At 38.7% G+C, this 21,876-nt stretch overlaps 1 protein-coding gene across 1 annotated transcript in view; it reads left to right on the top strand.

Annotated features, from left to right (window-relative positions):
- The first annotated feature begins 9,101 nt into the window (after positions 1–9,101).
- The window catches only part of rheb (Ras homolog, mTORC1 binding), a 42,888-nt gene continuing 30,113 nt past the window's right edge, over positions 9,102–21,876 (top strand). The window contains exons 1-2 of the mRNA XM_064331094.1: positions 9,102–9,379; positions 19,127–19,198. Coding sequence (XP_064187164.1) covers positions 9,328–9,379; positions 19,127–19,198 — 124 coding nt within the window. The 5' untranslated portion in view covers positions 9,102–9,327. The remainder of the gene's footprint in view (positions 9,380–19,126; positions 19,199–21,876) is intronic.

Below are 21,876 nucleotides of genomic sequence, written 5' to 3'. Positions count from 1 at the left end.
GCTACAAATCCTGTAAATGTAATTTCCAAATGCAGTATCCCTCTTTCAATGGTCCTTATTATGTTCCCATTATGCTGTACAGCGACGAAAAGTGATAACAGAATTGCATGCGTTATGAAAATGGCATGCATTACAGTTATGCCATTTTCATTTTATTTCAGGAAATATTTCCTTTTTTTAAAGGCAGCATGTAAATTACATGCAGTGTGTAGTTAAATGAAAAAGTATTGGGGCGGTGACACAATTTTTATTGTTTTGGCTCTGTACTCCAGTACATTGTACTTGATGATAAAATAATGAATATAAGGTTAAAATGCTGATCACCAACTTAATTTCGAGGGTGTTTACATCCATATCAGGTGATCTGTGTAGGAATTACTGCCTTTTTTTACATAATCTCCCTATTTTAAGGAAAAGTAATGGAACAATGAGCTGCTTGGCTGTTTCTTGGCCAATCGTGTGTCTTTACATCCTAGTTCATGCTCAAGAAAGCTACGAAAGGTCAAGATGTGGAATTTGCATGTGTTGCCGTTGTCTTTGAACATGAGGACCAAGGAGATGTCAATACAAGTAAAGCAGGCCATTGTGTGGCTCAAAAATCTGAATAAATTCTTCAGAGACTATTCTTTAAAAAACCTTTATTGCATGCATTGCAAAATGCCATTGCCTTCATTGCCAAAACATTGGGTGTGCCATAATACACTGTCTGATGCATTGTTAGGAAGCAAGAATGCACTGGCGAGCTTAGCAATGGCAACCTTGGTAGACCACTGTAGTGGATGACCGAAGAATATTTTCAATTGTGAAGAAAAACATATTTTCAACTGTTGAACAAATCAAGAACACTCTCCAGGATGTAGGCATAGATGTGTCAAAGACTGCCATAAAGACTACACCAGCATAACCTCACCACAAGATGTAAACCACTTGTAAGCTTCAACAACAGAATGTTCAGGTTAGAGTTTGCTAAAAAGGCACATTTAAATAAAAATAATGAGATGTATTAACCTATAGTGAACTGATGGAAAGAGGAAAGTGTGGAGAAAGAAAGGAACTGCTCATGATCCAAAGCACACCCCGACCCCTATCTGAAACTTGGTGGAGGTAATGTTATAGCATGGGCATGTATGGCTTACTTGACTTCATTGATGCTGTGGCTGCTGTTGGCAGCAGCAGGATGAATTTTGAACAGTACAGAAACGTCTCACCTGCTCAAGTTCAAGCAAATGGCTCAAATCTCTTTGGACGGCATTTCACCTTGCAGCAGGACAATGACCCCAAACGTAATTCTAAAGCAACCAAAGGGGTTTTCTTGACTGGCCAAAACAATCACCCATCCTGAATCCAACTGAACATGTTTCACTAGGTGAAGACAAGACTGAAGGCATAACGCCCCAGAAACATTTAGGAACAGAGGATTGCTGCAGTTCAGGCCTGGCATACCCAGTGTCTGGTGATGTCTACGGGTTGTATACTTCAGGTAGTCATCAAATGCAAATAATTTGCCACCAAGTACTAAATATGACTATTTCAGATTATGTTCATTTGTGTTCACTCCCCTAAAATGGGGGGATTATGTATAAAAAGGCTGTAATTCCTATACAGATCCCCCAATATGGGTGTAAATGCACTCAAATTAATGCTGACAGTCTGTGCTTTAACCTCATATTTATTGTTGTATTTCCAAATCCAATGTTTTGGAGTATAAAACCAAAATTGTGCCACTGGCCCAGTCCTTTTGCATTTAACTGTATATAAAAATGGTTTGTATCTTTGTACATAATTTGTATAGTGATGAGATACATCATATATATATATATATATATATATATATATTATGAAATATTTATATATATATATAATTATGAACATTAGTGTCATGCTTGAGGCACTGCAATAAAATATTCAAGTGGGCTTTCAACTCTATTCTGAACACAATAGAATGAGCAGGGTTAAGATATGTGTGCTCTATAAAGGTTTCTATGACTACGATACTATAGATGCTAATTCAATCCATTAAGCTCTGCCTAAATTGTTGCCATTAATTAAATGTTTGGGGTGAAGTAGTACAAGAGGAACACTACTGTGCCACTTATTTATAGTAGCATTTTTTTTCAGTATAGCACAACATAGTATTTGTAGGACAGGTCCTATGTTTTTCCTGGACATGGCACACAGACACAATGCTTTTGTAAAGCGTACAGAAAGTAAACATAGAAACAAATGTATACAATAAAGGTTTTTTTTATTTTTTTATTTTATTTAAAGAACAGCCATATCCACAACATTGCAAGACCAATTTTTCCACGTTATTTGAAATTCATCATGGTTTGAAAGAAAAAGGAAAAAGATTTCCCTTTCAAGGGCAATTTGTGTATAGGTCAGTAATTTTGTCTCCTCTATTCCTAATAAAATGTCAGGTACATGCAGGTTACCTTTATTTTCAGCTATTTCTAAAATTGACTGCAACACTGTATATTATAAAATCTAAAAATGTAGTGTATAATTTACGAGAGAGAGCTGCAGAAATGATAAAGGCAATGCACAATTGTGGAGGGGTGGTGTGGTCAGGCCGCCACCTGCAGGTGGAGATGGAGTGGTCTAGCTGGCAGGTAATCACAGCTGTTTACAATGTTCGTGATCGCTAACTCTATCTGCTTCAGTTGGCAGCAAGACATGGGGCTGGATGGAATGAGACGCAAGCGGGAACTATATATTGTGTTCCGTTCTCCTATTGTGTGTTGTTTGTTTGATTGTTTGTTTGTTTGTATCTTTATTGAACGCACAGTAAATTCTGTGTGCTTATTGTGGAGAGAGGAACAACTGAACCTTGTTACAACGTTTGAAATGGCCATCTTCATATGGCCACATATATTATTTGTTCCAGAGGTAGTTTCAGATATATGGCATTATTTTTATTTACAATAAATCAAACCATACATCATTTAAGCAGTCATCTGCTCTTGAAAAGTTAGTATGATTTTGTAAGTCAATTTTCAGTGGGAATTGTTTGCTCGTTGACGAAAAAAACATGATGTCCTCATCTGTATAAATGTAACTGCTGTTGCCACCTCACAAGCATTTAAAATAAGCATACACTATATTGGTTTGTATAATGTAGTATAAAGGGTAAGGAACTGATCTTGTAACCTAAAGGCCACAGGTACCGGAATATAGGGTCTCCACATCATGAGCAACATAGACTTAAATTCTGGAGAAAAAAAAATAATAGTATCACTTATCAAAATCTTGTTCTGTGTCCTAAATAAAAGAGGTCATTTCCTACTAGCTACTTGTCTAAAAATAAATAATAAATGCACAATGTATGTGTGAGAGAATCCTACATATAATTTGCAAGGATGTTGGGGCTGCAGGGTTGCCACCCTTCTTTGGAAAACCCTAGCCAAAGTGATGTAATCTGTGATGTAGGCCAAAGAAGCAAAACCCATTGAGCAGCATGTCCAAAATATAAACCAATGCCAACAATGCCATTTGTAGGGGTAGGGGGTAGAAGCCAGCTGGTTTCATGAAATAGAGTTATCAATAAGGAAACATCTTGCTATTACAAGTTGACCTGTGTGTTTATATTAACAATTTTAGGAAAAACGTTAAAAAAAACTCTGCAATGCCAGCTGGCTCTGGCTTTTAAATCCCACAAGTCTGTCTGTGTGAAATCATTCTTTATTAAGTTATCACAATTTCTGAGAAAAAGTTATTTTTTCCCATTTAAAAATCAAGAGCAAAGAGCGAAAGCTGGTGATACTAATGGGGGTGTAAAGCACCTGTTCTTATTTCAAAGGGACAGAGTTAGTGGCCCACAGACAAGGTTTAATGACTCATAATAATATACTGCACGGCAGTAATTCTGCCAGTGGATGTGAAGTATCTAGTGAAGGTGAACTTGATTGGTACAGGTCAGCTCAGTTCAATAGAACCAAAAGTGTGTTCATTCCTCCTTCATGTCAAAATGATTCAGCTGAAATGTCTGACTCAAGACTGAATAGAAAATGACACTGATCATATCTTATAAACAACTATTTTACCTCAGGTATTTATAAAAGAAAAGAGTGCTGCACTTAGCCTATAAAAACCTGAAGATAATGGACCGTACAGATAAAGGTGGTTCTATTGTGATGTGACTTTGTGCAGGAGAGTGCAGATAACTCTTGGATCGTACTGCCAATACTATATAAAAAGGAAATTTTACCCGACTGACTATACACACAGATATTTGTTTAAAAAAATAGTGTACAAAGAAACTGCATTCATTTCTGAAGACCATTTTAGGACAAAGTGCACCTTGATTTTATGACAATTCCCTTAACACATTCTTTATGTTTCCTAAGATTCAGCATGAATTTCAGTTCTCACTACATTACCAATCCTTTGATATCTGTTATTAATTGTATAATATCTAACTGATTGATTAAATGTAATTATTTACACTGCCTGCCATTTTTAATGTTGAAGTTGTCCCAATATGGAATAGGGTGCTCCCATAAATGCACTGAACCTTTGTGTGGGTTGCAGTATATAATTACTGGCAGACACAACTGTACAGCATTTCCCTCGTGGGATTTGAGTACATTCGTTTCCCAGTATTGAAAACAATTGAAACGCATCTCATTGGACAAATGGTGATTTCAGTAGTCACAGCCTGCACTGGTACTCACGGGAAGCATCACTGTACTAAGGACTCTTTGCTTTAGCGGGTTCATTGCCCTGGAAAATCTGTGACGGTGACTGAGTGCAGGTATGTGTCCATCTCTGGCAAAAGGAGACTGGCAGTTAATACAGATATTGCGTGTTTGAACAAGATTATTTGGTCAATTTTCATTAAAATAGTTTGTGTTACAGGTGCAACTGTCGCTACAAGGAGAGGTTTGATAGTCCCAATAGGCAGACATGTTCCTAATTGTAGCATCATACCACTTTTGTGACTTATGGAACTGCCTTTGTAGTGGGGCCATAAAATTGGAAATGTTTGGAGTAAAAATGGCAGGAGAGCTCCACAATAAAAAACTGCAGAGTGACAGGTGAATCTAATGGATGAGAAGAAAGGGCAAAAAAAAACCTTGTGTGTTATGATGAACCTTTGTCTTACGAGCAGACACTTCGAAAACTACAAACAGACACTCTGTTTGTAAATTCACAGAAGATAGTAAGGGTAATATTAGCTTACTCTTTGTGCAAGTGAGCAGCCAGGTTTTCAGCGTAAAAAAAAAAAACATGCATTACTCACTTAAGCATGTACTCTAAAGATTTGGAAATAATAATCTTACTGCATTCCAGATTATTGATATTTTAATATGTAGACAGAGTGAATGATGCCAGGTTTCAACTAAACTATAATAACTGTTCCAAAGCAAAGCTATCCATGTTTTACTGCATCTGTTTATGTAACCTGGCCCTGTGTTTTTTGATATTGTCATCTTACCTTTATAGCTAGTCAAACCAAATTATCATAAATCCAAGTAGATAAAATGCATCAGTGGATTAAATACAGCCACTTTTCCCCCCAGAAAATGCAGAATTCCTTTCCAGTTGCGACTGTGTAGTCTACAGCGGGCCGGTCATCACATGTCTTGAACTGCAGATGGCGATGTTGTGCCAGACTACACATGTTGGTACCACAGTTCCAACTCCATAAAAAACAACATTTATGGTATATTCAGGTATCTGGTTAACTAAACTAACAGAGATTTAAACCCCAGTACTGAAGGATCGCAGTGTTTGCATGCAGGTTTTTGTGGCAGCAGTTTTTTTCTTTTCAGCAGCAGCTAAGGTGTATGTATTCTTTGGTTAATCATTGACTAAAGTGCTTAAATTCGGCACCAAAAACTAGCAATAGACCGAGAACCTCCAGGATTGGAATTTGAGATCCCTGCTATATACCAAAAACAAATTAATCTGAAGGCTTTATAAAGTTTTACACTTGGATTACAAGACGGTTGTGTTCATTATGATGGTAAGAAAGCATACTATACGAGTACAGCCCTACTTACCACTCATCTATGTTAAATATTTTGGTATTATTGGAAATTCTGTTCTACCATTAATTCACTCATACTTGTTTTAACAACTGCATGCTAGCAACATTTCCCTATTGATAAACATGTTTTTATTCATTTAAATAATTAATGTTCCATGTTTCTATGTTTACATGAATTCACAAATGACTATTAAATGGCATATTCCCATCAGTTAGCATTATCTGTTTTGAAAAAGACAAAGGAGAGGAATGTAGAAAACAGTAGCTGTTGTTATGGAGATGACAACCGCTACCATATCCAACTATATGTGATGAATCCCCATGAAGAATTAATCGTTTTTCCTTTGTAAGGAAGTCACCACTGGGCCATAAATCCTGCCTGAAACAACTGTGAGTCTACTCAAGGGGAACAAAAGAAATCTCCAGTAGGCATGGTACCAGCTTGCTTGCTCTTATATTCATAATCCAGGGAAAATGAAATTCACTTAGGTCCAGAGTAATTTTAACTTGCTCCACAAGAGGGCCGAACAGCTTTGATGCAATGGTTCTTTAAGAGATAAAGGCTGAGAGGACAGGTTTGAAACAAACTGACAACTATCTACAGATATACAGTACTACTGGGCTCCAGAAATTATACAAAATGGACCTGATAAATAAACCAATGTTAAATAGCAGCACTATTAGATATTATTTTCCACTAGCTGAAGACTGGAAGAACAGGAAAGAAGCATCTTCCTTGTATAGATGTCCCAGAATAACCTACCCTTGTGGACAGGAAAATAAAACATTGAAATGAAAACATAAAAGATTTCTGGTGTATAAGTGTAATTTTCAGTTTCACCACAAGGGGAAATAAAAATAGCATGTTTGACGTGACTCATGAGATGAAATGTGAAAGCCTCCACGTCCGCGATTGAAATTAGAAACTATAACCGAAGAACACCCCTTATGTAACCCATCCATCTTCATCATGGTCTACCTTGTTCTGTCAAACAGTCTGCATCAACCCTAATTGGCCTTCTGTCTCTGGCAGCCACTTACTGTCCAATCAAATATTTTCTTTTCATTTTTGTTCATCTCTGCACTGCACTCATTCTGACTGTAGAACCACATACCTACAATCATTATCTTTCCAATCTAATCCACCTTTCACTCACCAGTCTGACTGCCTCTGGTAAGGTCAAAAACACCCATCAGCTTTATAGAAAAGCTACTTTGCTATAGCCTGGAACTCAAACAGACACATTTCATTCCACTCACCAAATGTCACATCACTTACATCGCTCTTCTCCTCAGTTATCTTATTGACTTTGGGATCTAAAAGAGATAGTTCCCTGCCTGGGGATTTTACAAATTATTTCAGCTTCTGTATACATTTTTGACTGTCAGTGAATGCCTTTTGAAAGTAAAAATGTAGCTTTCCTTTTTTAAATGTTATTGACTAAAACATATTGTCAACACCATACATGTGTTGAATTTATTGTGTTGGTGAAGAGGGAGTGTACTTCAGTGTATTAAAAAATGATAATGTGTCACAGAACTAAATGTGAAAAGGTGAAAAGGTTCATGTGGGTGAATATTTTCTAAAGCAATGGTGGGCGATTCCGGTCCTGGAGGGCGGGTGTGTATGCAGGGTTTTGTTTCCACCAATTTCCCTGGCTGAAAGAGTTACATTACATTACATTACAGGCATTTAGCAGACGCTCTTATCCAGAGCAACTTACACAACGTTTTACATTGTATCCATTTATACAGCTGGATATATACTGAAGCAATGCAGGTTAAGTACCTTGCTCAAGGGCACAACGGCAGTGTCCTTACCCGGGAATCGAACCTGCGACCTTTCGGTTACAAGCCCAGTTCCTTACCCACTGTGCTACACTCCGTCTTGTTGGCCTTATGCACCAAGACTGGTTCACTCATAGATTATATTATAAAATGTTTTGTATTGGGTCAGAAGAACAGTCTTTGGCTGTAATTCATACACTTATCAAGAAATGTACAGCAGCTAAATGTCAGATGGCATAAATTGTAGGGCTAATTAAATAATTAAGGCCGGAAGTTGGCATGAAAACCTAAAACAGATGTGGCCATGTTCTGAATACAATGTATACTGATGGATCAATAGATTGTTAGGTTTGAAATTCCAGACCAGTCAAATAGAGTCCTGGCTACACATCACTGGCTGCACATGAAAACAAACTGAAGCTGTGCTTCTCTAGAAACTATATATATATGTGCAGAGTGAGAGTAATTTTTTTTTCTTAATTTAGCTCTGTACTCCTCCGCAATTTTAGATTTGTAATCAAACAATTCACACATGGTTAAAGTGCAGACTCTCAGCTTTTATTTTTCATACACTTTGGTTTAACCATGTCAAAAATACAGCATTTCTTAAACATTGACCCCCCCCCCCCCCCCAAAAAAAAAAATCTATATATATATATATATATATATATATATATATATTATATATATATATATATATATATTAGGGTACCGTAATATTTGGGACAAACAGCTTCACATGTGCTTCTGATTAGGCAGGCTTCCTTAGTGTAGGTGTAAGAGAGCTTTCTGTATCTAGTCTTTATTCTAGGCTTTTTGTTGCCTTTGGAGTCTGTTCTTGCCGTTTGTTAACATGAGAACCAGAGTTGTGCTAAGTCAGAGACATAATGCAAACCATAGGCTTACCAAAATCAGCTGTTTGGAACATTATTAAGAAAAAATAGAGCACCGGTGAGCTCAATAATCGCAATAATCGCCAGGGAAGACCTCTACAGTTTATGACATAGGAATTCACAGAATAATGAAGAAAAATCCGCAACCACTTGTCCAACATATCAGAAACACTCTTCAGAAGACTTTAAATTAAAAACCTCCTTTTCAGGCAACCCTTTAAACGTCTGTCAAAGACCTCCTGACGTCTGAATGGCAACCCTTGTAACCACCCACGCCACACATACAGCCGTAGACATTACAGTACCCACCAACCAATGCCGTTCACATCAGTGAAAAGAATAACCACTGGTGATCCAATAGCAACATACGAGGGGGGGCAAATCCCCGCCTTTGTCGTTAATACAGCCAACCAACAGACAATTCTCATGAATAATTAAAACAGGATTGCCGTGGGAGTGACGCAGAGGTTACTGATGCTCGAGTTCTTTTTTGAGAAATTAACAGATAACAGGTTCAATCGTAAAATACTTTATTAGTTTCTTTAAAATATTTCATAACACAAATCGTAAATTTCTGTTAAATTTAGGTTGGCTCAGTGCACCCCGCAGGCCTCTGCATGTTGATATTGATGTCGTGTTGTTGGTAGAAAAAAGATGCCGCAGCCGAAATCCCGTAAGATCGCCGTCCTGGGATACAGATCCGTGGGTAAGTAGCAAGCTAACTAGCTAGTTGCAACAATTTCACCTGCACTGGATTGTTGGGTGAATAGCATAGCTTGCTAGCTAGCTAGTCTTTAATCAATGCTAATAGTAGCTCGTAGCTTATATTTAATATTTCACTAGGGAATCGTGTATCTATCCATCGGTGAGTGTTAGGTAACGTTAAGGTAGACCCCGGATAGATTAGCTCTACAGTCTCTGGTAAAAAAAAATAACCTTTAAGTTATATTAGATATTAGTTTGCTAGATAGCTTGCGAAATGTTACTCTTGTGACTTAAAAAAAATGTTGAGGATAACTAGCTAACGCTAGCTGTCAAGCGAGCTGTCAGTTGTAGCGAAGCTGCCTCGCTAACGCTAGCTACCCAAGTACTTGATCATTCTCAGTGTGTTACAAATCTCATCCTGCGGCCGCGATCGTTGTGGCTATGCAGTGTATAGGAGCAACTATACATACATTACAAATAAGCAGTACTTAACGTTTGCTAAGCAAATTCGTGAGCTGTAGCTGAGGGAATATCATGCGCATGTAGCTAGCTGTGTAATTAGCTAGATAGTGGGTAGCCAGCGCTAGCTGCACTGTTGTAGGATGGCACATCACTAGCTACAGTGTTAGGAAGCTAACGCCAGTGCGTTATTTGGGAACTTACCTAGTACGATTCAGAACATATCCAAGCCATTAATGTGAGCGAGCAAGTTAGGTTAAAATTAGGTAATGCTAGATACGTTTGAGGAGATAAAACATTACAAACTGCTAACCTCAGCGAATGCATCATCCGTAAACTGTGTAGTCTATATTGCATTTAAACTTTTTTCCTAGCTGTACTGGACTGGTTTTGGACTGACGTCCTCTATTAAAAACTGAAACGATGCCTGCCTTCTGTGTTGCTTAATGCTTGTCCACATTTGTGGCATTGCCTGCTTGCTTTTAGCAAATTTTCATTTTGGGTTACCTAGCTTATAGACTATTTACCAAATATGCCTATTTTCCGTATGGCTCGTACAGCAGGTGTGTCACCACCGGAGCTGGGTGCAGTGTCACTGTTGGTTTGCATGCTTCCAGATGCATGTATCATACATACATGTATATAGCTAACGTTCGCACGATGTGGCTAGTCTACCGTAAAACATGCATTGGGATGCTGTCATCCATGCGAGTATGTCGCGCAAGAAAATGTTAGTTTTCGACTTCATTTTGCATTTAATTTACATTTTTATGGTATTTAAATTAGCCCAATCGATTAACATAGCAGACTACAGAACTCAAGCACAGCACTGAGTATTGCAAACACCAATGGACTGGTAAGTTACAGTTGCCAGAAGTTTCATTGATTGTTGTTCAAACACAGCCGCCTACTCTCCTACTCTCTTTTTCTTGTATTCACTTTCGGGTAACGTACTGATGCACTCGGTTTATAAATGCATTAGTATAGAGTTTAATTACTGGGATGGGACTGATTATTCAGACATAGCCTTGTTTAATTTTTGCATAGTTTTCTGTCGGTCTGCACAGAAACAACACAGTTTAGATTTGGTTTGAAAGTTATGTTACTTTTTCTAACTAGGTTTGATTTTTCAATGGAAGTCATATCTGTAGTGGCAAGTCGAAGGAAAATGGGAAACATTCCATGTAATATGAAACCATAAGGTAATGCTCCGAGGAGCATCAAGTCCAAAATATTATTTATATATTATATATTTATTATATTATTTTTATTCAACTCCAAATGACATGTAAAGCTTTTAGAAATGAAATGATTCTCTCCAGGTCGATTTAGTTTGATTCCGATATCACCATTCATTACAATGACGTTGAAAGATCCTAGACCACCTACATACCAGAACCTTAAAAAAAACTCCAAACCTTCTCTCAAGTTTCGAATGAAATGATGTCATTATAGCCACACTGAAACATAGTTCTGCGCTCGGTCTGTGCTCGTGTGCAGCTGCATATTTTTAGGAACTTATCCATTTTTGCGTTCTTAGGCAAGGCTTTGTGTTTAACAATTTGTTGAAGTTAAGAGCACAGTTCATTGTGGTTTAGTATTTTATGTTGTGTATGCTTAACCAGTAAAATTAATATGCCTCTGGTACCACATCCATTACTGGGGGAAAGTGCTCACAGCTGTTTGTTGTTTGCTGTCTGCCTCTTCGTTAATATACCTTATTATTACATTACATTTAGTGGCATATGCAGTTTAAATGTGTTACCACATTAATTTCCTAGAACACTTATTTACAGGAAGAGATGACCTCACCTGAAGCCTGTAGCTTATTGATGCGTGATGCTCCCTTGCATTGTTTCCTCAGTATAACTGAAAGCAGATGAGCCAGGTTTTTATTATTGGTCTTACTTTTGTGTGTGTGTGTGTGTGTGTGCAACTGGACAGGCAGAGATGACACAGTAAGTGAGATGTGTGTGGAAGCTGCTGTGAATTGTGACAGAGGAGGGATTAACGGCTCATTGTGTCATGCGTGAATTAGCCTAGCTGCAGCCCCAGGTGATTTGGAGTCGGGCACATTTGAACTCGGTAGCTGTTGCCACACGCTCATTGTGTACTTCCCTGGCTTTGTAGCAGATACAATTTGATATCCAGACGGTGTGACGTGATCCGTGTGAATGGCAGGAGAGTCTGATTGTCAAGGGTCATGGAGAGCAGAAGGACATTGCAGTGTTAATAAGCTTTCCTTTTGTATTTAATCCTGTTACTTTAAATGTTAAAATATTCTCTGGGGAAACATAATTGTGCTCATTAAAATGGTGTGCTTTCTGTGCAGCCTTTGAGCGCCATACATTTCCAAGTGTATGTTCTGTTTGTGGGTCCCTGGATAGTTTCACTCCCGCATCTGTGAGTATATTTTGGGAACACTCCATGTGGACACATCATTCTCCCTCTCAGATGAAGTTTATAGCTACTAGGAAAGAATTTACTGCCATCTAAAATACGCCATAATGAAGCATAATCTGGAATGAGGTTACCTTGAAGTAATTTTTGACGGTCTAGTCCATATGTAAAAAGAGGATTCTGAAAGATGATTAAATGTAATGGTGTGTCAATGAGGGATTTTGATTCATAAGCCTGTGGAGGTTCTCTCAGCATCTGAAAGATGGGGAGGCTGAGTGTAAGATCAAATGTCGAGGCACCCTTACAAATTAATGTAATAAGACAAAAGATACAAGTTATTTCCGAAATGTCTAATCCTGAACAGTAGCCTGTTTATCAAATAGCGGAAAGGTTGCATTGGCCACATTGTTACAACACATCGGATGATGTATTCATGTAGGCTATTTTATTTTCTGAAAGTAGTATTATGGAAAAAACAGCTTTATCTTGACACACTTTATCATGAGACTGTTTCACTAAATATGTTCTCCGATTGTTAGCAGAAATGTATTTATTGTGAGAGCACTTTTTAATTATGTGAGAATAGTTACGTTAGATCATTCTGTGGTTATGATAGTACCTCCAAATCTGCCTCAAGAAGTGTTAAAACTCAAGTAGCACCGGTTACTCTCTCATAATGTGGGGAATATCACAGCTTCAGGGGGAATAAATGGCCCCTAGCTGTTGACAGAAGCTAGCCCCCCCCCCCCTTTCAGCGAATCACAGCAGTCAGCTCAGAACTGTGACAGAACTGAAGCAATTGGCACAGCCAGCCTCCTGGAGGCGGGCCTGGTCCTCTTAGCTAAAAACCTGCAAAAGCTGAAAATTGAATTACGGGGATAATCTCCAAATTAATGCCGGCCTGCGTTTCGCATTGTCCCCTCTCTCTGCTTCTGCTCTTCTGCAGATTCACATTAGGCTCATAGATGGACGGGTGCGGTTGTGAGACGTTGTGGTGCGAAGTTCGGGATCGCTCAAGGCAATGTCACTGGGGCGATTGTGCTTAGCCTGTATGGTCCGCTGCCTCAATGATGATAGGCTCAGTGAGAAAAGAAACAGAATTGCTGAATTAATTCATTGTGAATCGGCATAAAAGACAAAGCACTTCCCATTCAGAAATAAGAAATGTAATCTCAGCAGGGATCACTCAAAAAGAAATGTAATTTGGCCAACAGCCTATGAAAAAGGATGGGAGATGCAGTCAATGGAAAAACAGCATTTTAATGCATTGCTAATAGGATTGTGGCTTATCCAGGTTTTCAAAATTTGCTTGATAACAAACCATGTCCTTAGTCGTGCACATTTTTGAAAAGCAACCATAAAATAGACCATCCAGATTGTCCTACAATTTTGCTGCCGTTTGATCAATCTCAAGCCGCACACTGGAAAAAGTGTCTTTCTGCGATTTGAATCGTTATAAATCCAGTGTGAAGGTGCACTGCTGTAAGATTGTATAGTGCACTCGCGTGAGGTTGCTAATGCTTTCCATTTGTTAACGCCTCTCGTCTACTTCACCAACACCGCCTACATGTCACTGACAGTTTTTCCTACGATAAAATGGCCACGTGGGATTTAATATTTGGCTGAAGCTGAGCCAAATATTACTGAACCCGCTCCATTGCCGTCACCTTGCCGGCGGGTGCAGGAAGCGTTTTTTGGCGCAGGGTGTTATCCTCGTCCGCCTTTCGGACAGCAAAGCGCATCCGTGGTCGGCATGCATTTCCTGTCTGTCGCAGAGAGCTCTGTGGCTTTTCCCCTCATAAGGTAAGAGGAATCCTGTAGCTTTGCTCGCTGACCGTAGAGAGCCTTTTGATTCCGCCAGGCGGAATTGCTCTCCACAGCGTGCGTCAGACCCGGGGTTTACACACTGAAGGTGTTTGCGGTTTATCACCTTAGCAACGTCAGGTATTTTCCGCCAGATCGCGTGTGATTCTGTTGTATTCCCCGGCTTTCTCTCTGAAACTTTGCCATTACATACATTTTCCAATGACACAATTCCCTGAGACTGGAAACAGCCAAAGTTTAGAAGCAGAGAGTGATGCTTGCACTAGCTTTGAGAAACATGAACAGCTATCAATGTTAGACCTTTTATTATTCCGAATCATTACAAACCAGTGATTCTAAGTGCAAGTGCATTGCTTAACTTAAATTCACATTCCTGCAGAGTTAAATATTCCCCCTGATGCAATATTTATGATGACTGCAAAATTCTGTCTTGTTATACCAATGGTATGCTAATTAATTCCGCACACATCAGGTCTTTTGTAAGGTATTGTGCCTTTTACATATCTCTATTAGGCTCAGTCAGTAGTTTCCACTTTAGTCATCGCTTTTGCACAAGCAACTGATTAGAAGTTTGACTTGAATACCTCTCACTTCACCTGTTGCATCTGCTGTCCAGAGATGAGTTTAATTAATTAAATCATTCAGAGCAGGTCACATGCTGTAGTCCATTGGCAGTAGATCAATGTCATGTAAAAGATTACATAAATATTTGGCTAGTCTGCATGTTTTGAATTCTTTACATCTTGGCTTTTCACTCCCTTGGACAATTGTAAAGTGAAAAAAAAGATGTTTAGTCAGACGCTTCTCTGACCTGCCATTGTCTCCTTCTACATGGGGCCCCTGCTGATTCTCATTTAACAGAATACTTTCATGTTGGCTGAGTTCATAGAATAGCTTTAAATCTATTTTAGTCTGTTGCCATCTCTTGTCATAATTGTATTAGGGCTGCTTTATTCATTACTTTGATAATCTACAATGCTATGTCAAGTATGCTTGATTTTGTTGTTTTAAATATAGCAAGCGTTCATAACTTTAAATGTTCCTTTTGCATTATCTATTTTAAGTAGCCTATAACAAGATGAAATAAACATTATGGGCGCTGGATTGTAAGATGTCCTCTGTGCTTTCAGACCACAGGGTAAATAAAGATTGGTTAATGAGAGGCACTGAGCACAGTCTACTGCTTGGCGTCTTCTGCAGGACCAAAATTTGCACTCGGTCTGAATATCTAAACAGATTGTGTAGCTATTTGCCATATCAATTGAGTTCAAGCTATATGCCAAAGATATGAAGAGTTATTGTAGATTAATTTAAATTCCTTCATGAACCTGGAGTTTTCTATGGGAATTGCAATGTTATGACTTGTAAAATCCTGTACAAATATAATTTGTATTCTCAAATCAAACAATGACTGTGAGGCAAAATTCACGATTTGCATTTATTTCATGTATTTCTTAAATCGGCATTGAACTAGCCTATATTACAATAGTGTCATTCCATGTCCGCATAAGTATTGGGACAGCTGTTTAAAATTTCACAGGTTTACAATATTACTGTAATTATTTGTGAATGGAAAGCTGTGAGTGTCAGCGCATGGGCTGTATCCTTTGGAAGTGTTTGTAGAGTCATATGTAGCTATAGGCTAAAAGAAACAAGACAAGATGAGGGCCAGAGAACTGAGTATGACAACTAAAAAAGCTCTTCTGCGGATGAAAGGAAAGGAAAAAATCAATTAAAGGTATTGCAGAATGTTTGTGTATTCCAAGTCAACCGTATGGAATGTCCTAAAGAACATACTAATTAGCCTACTGGTAGACCTTGAAATAACCAGCATTCAGGCCATCCATGGAAGACATCAGAGATGACAGGAAAAAAAGGTCATTTTTAGTGACTGCTAATCATCTCCATACATTGGGGGTGACGATATTGCTGGACACTGTGCACAAGTCTAAGAAAGGCAAATCACAGAGGATAACCTTCCAGATGTAAACCTCTCATCAACACCAAGAACAGGAAGGTGATTGGAGAGATTGGAATTATCAAAAAAAAAAAAAAAAGATGTTCTTGATGAGTTTTGGAAATAAATCTTATGAACAGATGAGACTGAGATAACCCTTTACCAAAGTGATATAAAGGTTAAAGTGCAGAGAAAGAGAGGGACTGCTGTAGACCCTGGGCATAGTACTTCATCTGGTAAGCATGGTGGAAGCAGTGTGATGGCTTGGGCCTGTATGGCTGTATCTGAAAGGATCACATCATGAACCTAGTGATGTTCATGAGTAGCAGGCTCGATGCAGTCATCAGATGTAAGGGCTATGTAGCAAAATATTGACCTTGCAAGTCATTAAATTTGTCAAAAACTTACTGTGACCCAATATCTATGTGTTACTTGACATAGGGGGATTTGACTGATTGTATGGCATTGCTGTAATATAGTTACGTGTCAGTTAAAAAAGCATAAATGCAGATATGGTGAATTTTGGCTCATAGTCATTGGTTTATTTGAGAATACAAATTTGATTAGAGCAGAGGAAAATTTGACACAACATTCCCTAGTGGCAGTGTGTACCTCCAATACTAGTTGAAAAAACTTGTTGTGGAAGTTCAATGGTTTGTTCCATTTTCCAAGGGATGATTCTTCCCTACTAGGAGTTCTCATGTTCTGTTGTTTGCTATAATGGATGTTTTATTTAAACCATCTTATTTGTGTTTGTTACGTCTGTATTGGTGAAGCTATGTTGCTGGTGGCAGTGCCTGAGTGCATCTTCCTGTTGGTTCACAGTGGAGCTGCCTCGTGTGAGTTTTATGACTCTGCTTATCACCACATAGAGATTCATATCCTGTCAGCTCAGTGTGGGGCTGAAGGATGGGTTTTTACATGACAAGATTTATGACCTAATACGAAGTGGGTTAGTTCGTCTGCGGTGGGGAAAGATAAAAAGTGCGGTTTATTTTCAGAACTTTTTTCTGCTTTCGTAATTTTTTTAATTATGAGCTATAAACTGAAACGCATCAGCCTGTCAGCCCTCATGCATGTTAATTGAAGTGGATTTGTAATATATAGCCTATTTTTATCAGTGTCACAATGTCAAGAGCATCCACATAAAGTTGTAGACGGTTTGCAAAACCAGTATGAATATTGGTTTGACTATATAATATTCATACTATACTTACGGTATATTCCTGCTTCTTTGTGACGTGTCGCTATTCGGATATTAATCGGTAGGTCGTTTCCCACGTTTATCATGAATTTAATCCTGCACCATTATGGTGTGTTATGTAATATTTTTTGTTCATAGATAAGGGATCATATAACTAACAGTTACTGCTCTGCTGTTTCAGTAAGTGTATTGATTTTAGTTAGGCTATATCATTGCTGCAGGGCACTTTATGTTTTTTTAAACATTCTGCAGTTTATTAAAGAACACTGTTTGTAAAATACAGTGTCTCCTGTCTATCCTCTGGGCTTTTGCTTGGGAGAAAATGGGTTCACATTGACAAACACTCGATGCCAGTGCAGGGGCCTGGTTGTTATAGCAACAGAGTGCAGGGCCGCACAGGGTGGACAGCAAATCTGAGCTCAAAACCAAAGCTAGTTTACTGCCAGTTCCTCATAACTGCAGAATACAGTGGTCTTTAATATGAAATGCTTGAAATAGTCTAGTTGTTAGCTGCTGAATTTTGATGATTTCACCGTGGAACCTCATTTTCTGCCTTTTCCTGTTTTGAGTATGTACAGTACATTCAATGTGAGCCTTTGGAAATCTGTTGCTTCTCCAGCTGTCCAAATGCTTTCATGAACAGTTCTGTTTTTCATTCTGATTTCGATTTCCTTTTTGATTTATGAATGTAAACTATCCTGTCTTTGAGAGGCATGCTTATTTAGGCATGGTGACTAAAGTTTGAATTATTTGCATAGCATTTTGTGTGTTCAAGCAGTCCCTTCAAAATCTGGTCGAAGCAACAAATGTATATGTCAATGCATTTTATTTCATCTACGCCTACAAAACAGTGGAGTATACTGATAAGTGCAGAAAATGCTACTCAAAGATTCAAGTCCCTGTCATCCCAGATTAAGATCACCTACAAACTAGGCCCACTAAATGCTTTGGATTTGTAAATTGCTGCAGTTCCTCTGATGATGGCTGTATTCTTATGGCCAGTGGAAAGATGTGTCATACTGAAGTATGCTAGAATTCCTAATCGTCGGACTGACTGGAATGTTTTTCCCTGTACTTAAAGGGGATTTAGCCGGGGATCTGATTTAATTAAAAACTGGATTATTTATTTTTGGAGATTTACCAGTTTATACTTTCATTATGAACAGCTGTCTTGGGGAACGCAAATAAGCTAATGAACTGAGGGAGGGATATCTGTCTTAGAACACTAGTAAGGATCTTCTTGCCAAGGCTAACAGTTATTTTAAGCAATGCATTAAAGGCCCTGATTAGCTCTGATGGCTAAGTCATTAGCTTCTCTTGTCAGTTTGTCGGAATGTTTACTACTAATTGCATGTTATGTGAATATTGTATGTGCATGCTAGGTTATTCGTGTATTAGCCATGATTCAAGTATGATTCTGTTTTGAGATATCAGTTTCTTCATGATTCAGGTTTTGAAGCCAGGAGAAGAAATATAGCAACATATTTAAAGGCCCATCTATTCATAATCTAGTTCCTATGCTTTAGGTTTAGAGTACGTCGTGTAGTTTGCCGTAATGTAGTGGAAGTGGCCTTTTCGTTTGCTGTAATGTTGTGTAAGAGGTGGCCTTTATCTTGGATCTCTGTGAACATTTGAAAATGTCCCTTCAGGGAGCAGAAGGATAGAACTCTTATGAAGGACTTAAAGGGCAGAAGGAGCCTCAGGAGAAAAGGTCTCAGTTGAAACACCAATGGGTGTTTGTCCTGTTGCACCATTGTTCTTTCCAACAGACATGTTTGAAGGTCCTCTGGGGCGTGGGCTAATTGTTTAATGCCTGAATAGCTGAATCAGTTGGCAATGATGTTCTCGACAACCCACAACTGCCAACCCACTAATGTGTGTGTCCATGTTTCCCTCTTTTGCAGGAAAGTCCTCCTTAACAATACAGTTTGTGGAAGGCCAGTTTGTCGACTCATATGATCCAACCATAGAAAACAGTAAGTGCAAATTACCCCCCCTCCCAAAAAAAATGGTTGAAATTCTTATGGATGTATGTATGGATGTTATTCATAGTATCACTCAAAATCAATTGCTGTTTTGTTCTCTGCTGAAATTGCATCACAGACACTTTGCAAGACTTGTGATGTCTAAATGGCCTTCCTTGCTTTACATTGCAGTAGATTCTGAATCGATACTGCATAAGTCCCATTTTCATTATTTTATCATTTTATTTTGGAAGACGTGTGCGCCTGCATTTTCTCCTGCAGTCTGCAGGCTTGTGCTTGGGGCGCTAGGTAACTCATAGGCTCAAAATGTCAGATAATGGGGCTTCCTGCAGATTTGCTTAAAGCTGTAAGGGCAGCTTCTTTCAGGAGGTTTTCATTTTAGTAGAGAGAAATGTTTCATTTTTGTTGAAAAACTTTGGTTGAAGTTGTACTATTACCTCAGAGGTGCCAGTGAAGCTATGAGGGAGGACTGACTGCGAAGGCCAAACGTCAGTGAGGACAGCCTGAGGCGAGGCTGGGTGTGTTTCTCGGTTTTGCGGGGACGGTCATTGTGCCGGGTGAGAGTGCCGATAGCACTAATGTGTGCCGTTTGGGATGGGCGGCCTTACCTGGAGTTTTTTCTTTTTCTGTTGCCTGCGTGCGCCTCGTTTGCTTTGTGAAGTCGCTGTCTGAGCCTACTGACAGTTAGGGGGTAAGTAAGTAAGTCCTACTCTACAGTAGTAGGCCTACTACAGTTGCTTGCCGGTTTCAGTTTTCTGAATGAGAGCTGTAGGTAGGGAAAGTAAAACCCTCGCCATGGGGAACCGTTATTTTCCCGTAAATGGCTTATTTTGGCCTGAGGCGAAGAACAAAGAGAGACTCGCAAAGCCCCAGTTCCTCCGCTCTGTTTCCATGTTATTAAATGCACGTAATTGGATAATGGCCTGGGAGGCGGACTCGCCAAATTGCAGCTCAGTCACAGCTCTGTACTGTATGTTGTATGATGTGTTATGCACATATAAATAACTTACAATGTATTCTCTGGTACAATCAAAGAAATCCTTTGGTTTGTATTGAAAAACAATTAAAATAAGATATTTATGTTAACAAAAAGGAAAGCCGTGCTGGCATCCATATTATGTATCTTGTGTGGAATTTAATGAGCACGCTTAGTTTATGTGTGTTTAATTTGCTTCTTGGCGACAATACTGATGAGAAAAATGCAATACAGAAAAAGTTTTAAAAGTAGGACGGACAAATGACCTAAGAAATTATCCATTAGAGCACACATTTTTTGTGGGAACTCGCACTGTGTGACATTTGGTGTTTGGTGCTTTGAGAACAGCGGGGCAGCTAATGCTCTAGCTAAAATAATTACAAATGTTTTCTCTGTAAAGTTGGCATTTCTTGGCTCATATGAAGAAGGTGCAAACAAGCCAAAGTCATTAAAACATGCTTACATTCACAGCATCGGCTGCATTGTTCATTAGAAGTACCTTTTATAATTGTGAAGTCAACAAAGCAATTCATAACCTTCTCATGGTTTCATAAGCGCATACATTTTTCACAGTGAGACATAGTGTGAATGGGATTTTTTATTTGAGGCGGAAAAAAAAAAAACAACTCTCTTAATTAAATTGGACTCCGTAATTAGGAAAAAGAACCGCAAAAGGAAACAGATAAAACACTAAAGGAAACCATTGAACTAGCCTAATATCTCCCTAGTAGTGTTGACTATTCTCTCTTTCATCGATGAAACACCCTGACCTCATCTAGGGGTGTTTTATCTTATCCATGGGTTTTCTTCTCTTGCATTCCTCTATAGGACAGACCACCATTTCTTAAAGTGTCCAGCAACACCAGCTTTTCGCCTGTCTCCGCCCACTTCACAATATTAAAATATGTGAATTGGGGTCAAGTGTGAGAGCACAGGGGGGAGGAGCAGTAGTTCCAGGCAAGGGGGAAAACAATCCCACGTCTGTTACTGTTCTAAATAGGGACCCGTCGTAGCTCAAGCTAGCTATGATTGCTATTTTATCATAGTCAGAAAATTATATTGGATCATTGTTTCCTCATGGCCAGCAAAGGTATTTTGGCAAAATAAACTCTAATAAGATAACAGTGCTCCAACTCAATGGCCTGAGGTATCATTCCCTGACATCTCATTTATTCTCCTAAGGAACCACCTCAACTACGTTACGATCCATTAAACTTGACTAACATTAGCTAGCTGACCATAATCGTACAGTTGCAGAAGCAATCTTAACAATGTAATTTTGTGAATACCTTGGTGGTGCTCTGATAGCCACGGTGAAACCCATACTAGTTATCTCAGCTCAAATTATAAAACAGCTAGTCTTAGTCTACTTACTGCAATTGAAAAAAATACAAAATTGTAAAAACACTAAAATTAGAAACGACTAGCGTTGCAATTGGAAAAGCTTTTTCTGCAATTATAAAAATTAGGCTGCTTAACAACAAATGAATGATAAAATATTACTACTACTAGCTGGCTAATAATGAACTACTAAAATACCAAATATAAAACTGAAGAACAATAGAGAAAATGGAACTAGAGGAAAAGACTTAAAAGGATTTCTAGCTGATCTAAAGAGAAAAAAAATCACTGTCCAGGCTGCACAACTCAACCACAGGCAGTTTGAAATGAGCGAGCTAATTTGAGCAGTCAT

This window comes from Anguilla rostrata, chromosome 4, assembly GCF_018555375.3.
Source record: "Anguilla rostrata isolate EN2019 chromosome 4, ASM1855537v3, whole genome shotgun sequence".
Lineage (NCBI taxonomy): Eukaryota > Metazoa > Chordata > Actinopteri > Anguilliformes > Anguillidae > Anguilla > Anguilla rostrata.
Note: the sequence above shows the minus strand (reverse complement) of the source record. Positions and strands in the feature narration are given on the sequence as shown.